We start from the raw sequence: 7,821 nt of genomic DNA, 5'->3' as shown, positions 1-7,821 counted from the left end.
TCACACAGTAACATGGTAATCACACAGTAACATGGTAATTACACAGTAACATGGTAATCACACAGTAACATGGTAATTACACAGTAACATGGTAATTACACAGTAATAACAGTAACAAACGCGTATGATTCCGTACCACAATGTCCCAGAGCTCTGGGGGAGAAGTCCCTTCCCGTTTGTCACCAGAGCTGAAAAATCCTGCCCTCACCCCTCAGCCCTTCCTCACCCCCAATACTTCCTCACCCCTCAACTCATTATTCTGTCTCTGCAGGTGTAGTGTGTGTCTATTCAACCCACACCCCATCAACTCACCCCCCCAAATACCCTCACCCACATCACATCACTCAGCCTACCCCCTCCCCTCCACTCTCTGTAGCCCCACTGTCTGTCTCTCTTAGACCTTCTGTTGCATCTCTATCTGTTGTCCATGTCTGCTGTGACTCTGACACTTCCCGTTCATCTCGTACATCGAGCTCTTCTGCTGTTTCCGCCGGTAACACCACGCCCCGATGGTGGCTGCCACGGCAACCGCGCACACAGCAACCACAATGGCTGCAACCGTGGAACCCCTGCCGGAGGAGAGAGGAGGGGGAGGAGGGCAGTTCTCCTCAACCTCCGTACACCCTGTCTCCCCCTCCTCACCCTCCGTCTCCCCGCTGTGTCGAGTCAGGTTGTGCTCGGCCGAACGTTCCTCCTCGTCGATGACATCATCAGTCCACGCAGTGGATTCGGGGCCGTGGTCCAGGAAAGGGTGCACGTGATCCGTTGTTTCCCAGGAGTCCGTGGGAGAAGGCCGGGCTGCGTAGCTGGGGGCGTCGTCGTCCAGTGATGTCAGAGAGGGGGCGGCGTAGTCAGCTGAATGTGAATCTGAGGCCGTGGCCTCGGGGGAGAGGGGTGATTCGGGTGAGGCTGTAGGGGTGAGTCCTCCCACCCAGCCCTGGTCCTGATCCTGCTCCACAGGTTTCGCCACCTGTGTGGGGGACAGGGGGACCTGAGGGACTCCTGTGAACGGGGTGGGACGACTCAACTCCACCTCATTGGGCCGGTCCGTCGCCCCGACAACAACAACACCCTCCTCTTCCTCCTCTCCCACCTCAGGCTCCACCCTTTCCTCTGTGGATCCACCGCCCACTTTACCAGTGTCGGTCTCCTCCTGACTAACAGGGTAGCCGTCCAACCAGGTCTCGTCTTTGCTGGCTGTAGGTCTTCCTCCCGCTGCCTCCTGGGTTACGTTCTGAGGCTCGTCTGTTGTCATGCCGACGGGGGGGACCACATGGTCATCATCATCATGGTTATCGTGGTCATGGTTGTCGTGGTGATGGTCATCGTGATCACGGGAATCACGGTTAGGGTCACTACGATCATCTTCATGTTCACTCTGGTCTTCATCAAGGTGATCATGGACATGGTCTTGGTTGTCGTGGTCGTCGTGGTGATCGCTAGGATCTGAGTGGTCGTGATCATCATCGTGGTCGGTTACATCATCGCGGTCATGACTTTCATGGTCTACATGGTCATCATGCACACCGTGGCTGTGAGAGTGAACGTGGACGCGGTCATCCTCCTTGTGTTCACGCAGGTCGTAATGCTCCTCGCCCACGTCATCGTCATCATACCAACCAGCCTCCTGGTGTTCTCCTTGGGCCTCACGGTGGGCGTCTTCACTGCCATAGCTTTCATGGTCGTCACGATCATCGTGGTCAAGGCGTCCGACGACATAGTCTTCACCCTCAAGAGCGTGTTCAGAGCTTTCATCGCGGTCAGGATCTGTTTGATCGTCGTGGTCGTAGTGGTTATGTTCACGTTGATCATCATGTTCACGGTCAATGTGTTCATGGTCAACATCATCTTCATGGTCATCATGGTCAATTGGTTGTTGGAAGTGACCCTCAAGGCTGTCATAATCCTTCGTCTCCTCTGGTTGGCTGTCGTCTTGCTTGCTCTCCTCTGATTTGCTGCCGGAGGCCCTGACACGGTTGTCCCCCTCAGTGGGTGTGTCCTGTGTGACTGGCGGGTGGGTGGGTTCCACATGTCCCGCCTCCTGGAAGGCCTCTGAGGGGAACCAGAACAGGTGCTTCTGGGATAGCAGGGAGACTGGCGCCTCAGTCACCTCCAACACGCCCATCTCCTCCACCTGCTCCTCCTCAACGGGATGGTCTGTCGAGTCTTCCACCTCTTCATCCTTTCCTCCAGTCACCACTCCTTCCCCCACCTCCTCCTCTTGCTGCCCCTCCTCTCCCACAGACAGCTCCTCTCCCCCTGCTGCCTCCTTTCCTCCTGCCTCCTCCTCTCCTCCTGCCTCCTCCTCCTGCTCCTCTACTCCCGCCACACTGAAGCTGGCCTCCTGCTGCTCCTGATCCCTGTGCTCCTCTTCTTCTGTGTTCTCCTCTTCCTCTAGCGGTTCCTCCTCACGCGTCACCTCCTCATGCACATCTTCCTCTAGCGGCTCCTCCTCTGTGATCTCCTCTTCCTCTAGCGGCCCCTCCTCTGTGATCTCCTCTTCCTCTAGCGGCTCCTCCTCTGTGATCTCCTCTTCCTCTAGCGGCTCCTCCTCTGTGTTCTCCTCTTCCTCTAGCGGTTCCTCCTCTGTGTTCTCCTCTTCCTCTAGCGGTCCCTCCTCTGTGATCTCCTCTTCCTCTAGCGGTCCCTCCTCTTTGTTCTCCTCTTCCTCTAGCGGCTCCTCCTCTGTGTTCTCCTCTTCCTCTAGCGGCTCCTCCTCTGTGTTCTCCTCTTCCTCTAGCGGTCCCTCCTCTGTGTTCTCCTCTTCCTCTAGCGGTCCCTCCTCTGTGTTCTCCTCTTCCTCTAGCGGCTCCTCCTCTGTGTTCTCCTCCTCTGCAGGGGTGTCGTAGGAGAGGTGGTGATCGTCATCAGTGAACTTATCTTCATAGTCGATGTGTGCCTCTGTCTTGTCTGTAGAAACAGAGAGGGGGGGAGTGAGGAGAGAGAGAGAGAGAAGGGGGAAGAGAGAGAGAGAAAGGGGGAGGAGTGAGGAGAGAGAGAGAAGAGGGAGGAGAGAGAGAGAGAAGGGGGAGGAGAGAGAGAGAAAGGGGGAGGAGTGAGGAGAGAGAGAAGGGGGAGGAGTGAGGAGAGAGAGAAGGGGGAGGAGAGAGAGAGAGAAGGGTGAGGAGAGCGAGAGAAAGAGGGAGGAGTGAGGAGAGAGAGAGAAGGGGGGAAAGAGAGAGAGAAAGGGGGAGGAGTGAGGAGAGAGCGAGAAGGGGGGAAAGAGAGAGACCCGAGAGAGAGAAAGGCCGAGTGAGGAGAGAGAAGTGGGGAGGGGAGAGAGAGTTTTCACTTCACAATAACAGCACTTACAGTTGACCGGGGCAGCTCTAGCAGGGCAGAAATTTGACAAACTGACTTGTTGGAAAGGTGGCATCCTATGGCGGTGCCACGTTGAAACTCACTGAGCTCTTCAGTAAGGCCATTCTACTGACAATGTTTGTCTATGGAGATTGCATGGCTGTGTGCTCGATTTTATACACCTGTCAGCAACGGGCGTGGCTGAAATAGCCGAATCCACTAATTTGAAGGGGTGTCCACATATTTTTGTATACATAGTGTACCACGCACCCCTGCACATCGACTCTATTTTCTCTCTCTGCATTGTTGGGAAGGGTCCGTCAGTAAACATTTCACTGTTAGTCTACACCTGTTGTTTACGAAGCATGTGACAAATTAAATATGATTTGATTTGATATACTGTTTATTCTACAGTGCAACCAAGACACTACCCACTTTATATTGGTAAATACAGTCTATTATTACCATGGATACTGCAACCTTCTATTAGTTTATATATTTTATTTGACACATCGTTATTATTGACATTGATTAATGTACTGCACCTTTATACCTGCTGTGAGCTGAGTACATGACGAATACAATTAGATTTAGATTTGATTTATATCTCTCACTCACAACTGGGACACTGTTTTGTAACAGGCAGAAGTCAGACCCTAGGCCTAGCGGAGGTCAAATGGTGCACTATTCCCTATGTGGTGCACTATTCCCTATGTAGTGCACTATTCCCTATGTAGTGCACTGGCCTACAAAAAAAAGTATTGCACTTCACATGAAAATCTATTAAAAAAATCTATAGAAATGAAGAGATGACTAATAACCAGGAAGTGAAGCGTTTGACCTCATCACAGCTTCCTGTGAAGGTCAGAGGTCATGGCTGTGAGGTGAGAGGTCAAGTAAACAAGAGGCCTGGTGACACACACTCACAGTGATACAGGACTATATACAGTGCATTCGGAAAGTATTCAGACTCCTTGACTTTTTCCACATTTTGTTACATTACAGCCTTATTCTAAAATTGATTAAATAGTTTTTTCCCCACATCAATCTACACACAATACCCCATAATGACAAAGCAAAAACAGGTTTGTATAATATTTTTGCAAATTTATGAAAGATTAAAAACTGAAATATTACATTTACAGTGGGGAAAAAAAGTATTTAGTCAGCCACCAATTGTGCAAGTTCTCCCACTTAAAAAGATGAGAGAGGCCTGTAATTTCATCAAAAAACATAAGTATTTGGTCACTTACAAACAAGCAAGATTTCTGGCTCTCACAGACCTGTAACTTCTTCTTTAAGAGGCTCCTCTGTCCTCCACTCGTTACCTGTATTAATGGCACCTGTTTGAACTTGTTATCAGTATAAAAGACACCTGTCCACAACCTCAAACAGTCACACTCCAAACTCCACTATGGCCAAGACCAAAGAGCTGTCAAAGGACACCAGAAACAAAATTGTAGACCTGCACCAGGCTGGGAAGACTGAATCTGCAATAGGTAAGCAGCTTGGGTTTGGAGAAATCAACTGTGGGAGCAATTATTAGGAAATGGAAGACATACAAGACCACTGATAATCTCCCTCGATCTGGGGCTCCACGCAAGATCTCACCCCGTGGGGTCAAAATGATCACAAGAACGGTGAGCAAAAATCCCAGAACCACACGGGGGGACCTAGTGAATGACCTGCAGAGAGCTGGGACCAAAGTAACAAAGCCTACCATCAGTAACACACTACGCCGCCAGGGACTCAAATCCTGCAGTGCCAGACGTGTCCCCCTGCTTAAGCCAGTACATGTCCAGGCCCGTCTGAAGTTTGCTAGAGTGCATTTGGATGATCCAGAAGAGGATTGGGAGAATGTCATATGGTCAGATGAACCAAAATTTTTTGGTAAAAACTCAACTCGTCGTGTTTGGAGGACAAGGAATGCTGAGTTGCATCCAAAGAACACCATACCTACTGTGAAGCATGGGGGTGGAAACATCATGCTTTGGGGCTGTTTTTCTGCAAAGCGACCAGGACGACTGATCCGTGTAAAGGAAAGAATGAATGGGGCCATGTATCGTGAGATTTTGAGTGAAAACCTCCTTCCATCAGCAAGGGCATTGAAGATGAAACGTGGCTGGGTCTTTCAGCATGACAATGATCCCAAACACACCGCCCGGGCAACGAAGGAGTGGCTTCGTAAGAAGCATTTCAAGGTCCTGGAGTGGCCTAGCCAGTCTCCAGATCTCAACCCCATAGAAAATCTTTGGAGGGAGTTGAAAGTCCGTGTTGTCCAGCGACAGCCCCAAAACATCACTGCTCTAGAGGAGATCTGCATGGAGGAATGGGCCAAAATACCAGCAACAGTGTGTGAAAACCTTGTGAAGACTTACAGAAAACGTTTGACCTGTGTCATTGCCAACAAAGGGTATATAACAAAGTATTGAGAAACTTTTGTTATTGACCAAATACTTATTTTCCACCATCATTTGCAAATAAATTCATTAAAAATCCTACTATGTGATTTTCTGGATTTTTTTTTCTCATTTTGTCTGTCATAGTTGACGTGTACCTATGATGAAAATTACAGGCCTCTCTCATCTTTTTAAGTAGGAGAACTTGCACAATTGGTGGCTGACTAAATACTTTTTCCCCCCACTGTACATAAGTATTCAGACCCTTTACTCAATACTTAGTCAAAGCACCTTTGGCAGCGATTACAGCATTGAGTCTTCTTGGGTATGACGCTACAAGCTTGGCACACCTGTATTTGGGGAGTTTCTCCCATTCTTCTCTGCAGATCGTCTCAAGCTCTGTCAGGTTGGATGGGGAGCGTCGCTGCACAGCTATTTTCAGGTCTCTCCAGAGATGTTCGATCGGGTTCAAGTCCGGGCTCTGGCTGGGCCACTCAAGGACATTCAGAGACTTGTCCCGAAGCCACTCCTGCATTGTCTTGGGGTCCTGTTGGAAGGTGAACCTTTGCCCCAGTCTGAGGTCCTGAGCACTCTGGAGCAGGTTTTCATCAAGGATCATCCTGTACTTTGCTCCGTTCATTTTTCTCTCGATCCTGACTAGTCTCCCAGTCCCTGCTGCTGAAAAACATCCCCACAGCATGATGCTGCCACCACCGTGCTTCACTGTAGGGATGGTGCCAGGTTTCCTCCAGACATGACACTTGGCATTCAGGCCAAATATAAATTGCTCAGTTTGGCCGGGCGGCCAGCTCGAGTTTTGGTGGTTCCAAACTTCTTCCATTTAAGAATGATGGATGCCACTGTGTTCTTGGGGACCTTCAATGCTGCAGAAATGTGTTGGTACCCTTCCCCAGATCTGTGCCTCGATACAATCCTGTCTCGGAGCTCTACGGACAATTCCTTCGACCTCATGGCTTGGTTTTTGCTCTGACATGCACTGTCAACTGTGGGACCTTATATAGACAGGTGTGTACCTTTCCAAATCATGTCCAATCAATTGAATTTACCACAGGTGGACTCCAATCAAGTTGTAGAAACATCTCAAGGATGATCAATTGAAACAAGATGCACCTAAACTCAATTTCGAGTCTCATTGCAAAGGGTCTGAATACTTGTGTAAATAAGGTATTTCTGTTTGATATTTGTAATACATTTGCAAAAAAATTCTACAAACCTGTTTTCGCTTTGTCATTATGGGGTATTGATGAGGATTTTTATTTATTTAATCCATTTTAGAATAACGTAACAAAATGTGGAAAAAGGGAAGTGATCTGAATACTTTCCCGAATGCACTGTGAGCACCTTCTAATAATTATATATTATACACTTACATTTGCCACAAAGCTGCACCAGTCCATACCACTCTCCACAGCTATCACACAGCAGGCTGAAGGCTGAGTGGCCGCTGGGCATCACATGACCAGGAAGACAGGAGTACAGCAGCTCATCTCCCATCTCGAACCCTGTGTGTCCCTGGAGACGCGTGTTGGGGAACGCAGGGGGGTCTCCACATGGAACACCTGACAGGTATAACATTATTAGGTTAGGTTAGATTATATCACAATTATGTTATGCCACAGTTATATACACTGTTTTTATAAGTTATAACATACAGTACTGGGTCCTGTTTTTATATCTGTCATTCTCCTCAGTAGGGGAGACATGGGCTGGTTGTCACAGATTGGTTCTCATAACTAGAGTCTGAACTGTTGGCTCATAACTGGAGTCTCAGATTGGTTGGCTCGTAACTGGAGTCTCAGATTGGTTGTCTCTTAACTGGAGTCTCAGATTGGTTGGTTCTTAACTGGAGTCTCAGATTGGTTGGTTCATAATTGGAGTCTCAGATTGGTTGGCTCATAACTGGAGTCACAGATTGGTTGGCTCATAACTAGAGTCTCAGATTGGTTGGCTCATAACTGTAGTCTCAGATTGGTTGGCTCATAACTAGAGTCTCAGATTGGTTGGCTCATAACTGGAGTCTCAGATTGGTTGGCTCATAACTGGAGTCTCAGATTGGTTGGCTCTGGAGTCTGGAGGGTCCTGAAAGGTATGTGACATGTAC

The 7,821-nt window shown here is 48.9% G+C and overlaps 1 protein-coding gene across 1 annotated transcript in view; it reads right to left on the bottom strand.

Moving 5' to 3' along the window:
- Positions 1-374: 374 nt before the first annotated feature.
- Positions 375-7,821, bottom strand: part of LOC121572635 (sarcoplasmic reticulum histidine-rich calcium-binding protein-like) — a 34,258-nt gene continuing 26,811 nt past the window's right edge. Inside the window, exons 5-7 of the mRNA XM_045222297.1 lie at positions 7,091-7,279; positions 2,713-2,910; positions 375-2,571 (exon numbers count right to left, since the gene is read on the bottom strand). Coding sequence (XP_045078232.1) covers positions 395-2,571; positions 2,713-2,910; positions 7,091-7,279 — 2,564 coding nt within the window. The 3' untranslated portion in view covers positions 375-394. The remainder of the gene's footprint in view (positions 2,572-2,712; positions 2,911-7,090; positions 7,280-7,821) is intronic.

Source organism: Coregonus clupeaformis, chromosome 8, assembly GCF_020615455.1.
Source record: "Coregonus clupeaformis isolate EN_2021a chromosome 8, ASM2061545v1, whole genome shotgun sequence".
Lineage (NCBI taxonomy): Eukaryota > Metazoa > Chordata > Actinopteri > Salmoniformes > Salmonidae > Coregonus > Coregonus clupeaformis.
Note: the sequence above shows the minus strand (reverse complement) of the source record. Positions and strands in the feature narration are given on the sequence as shown.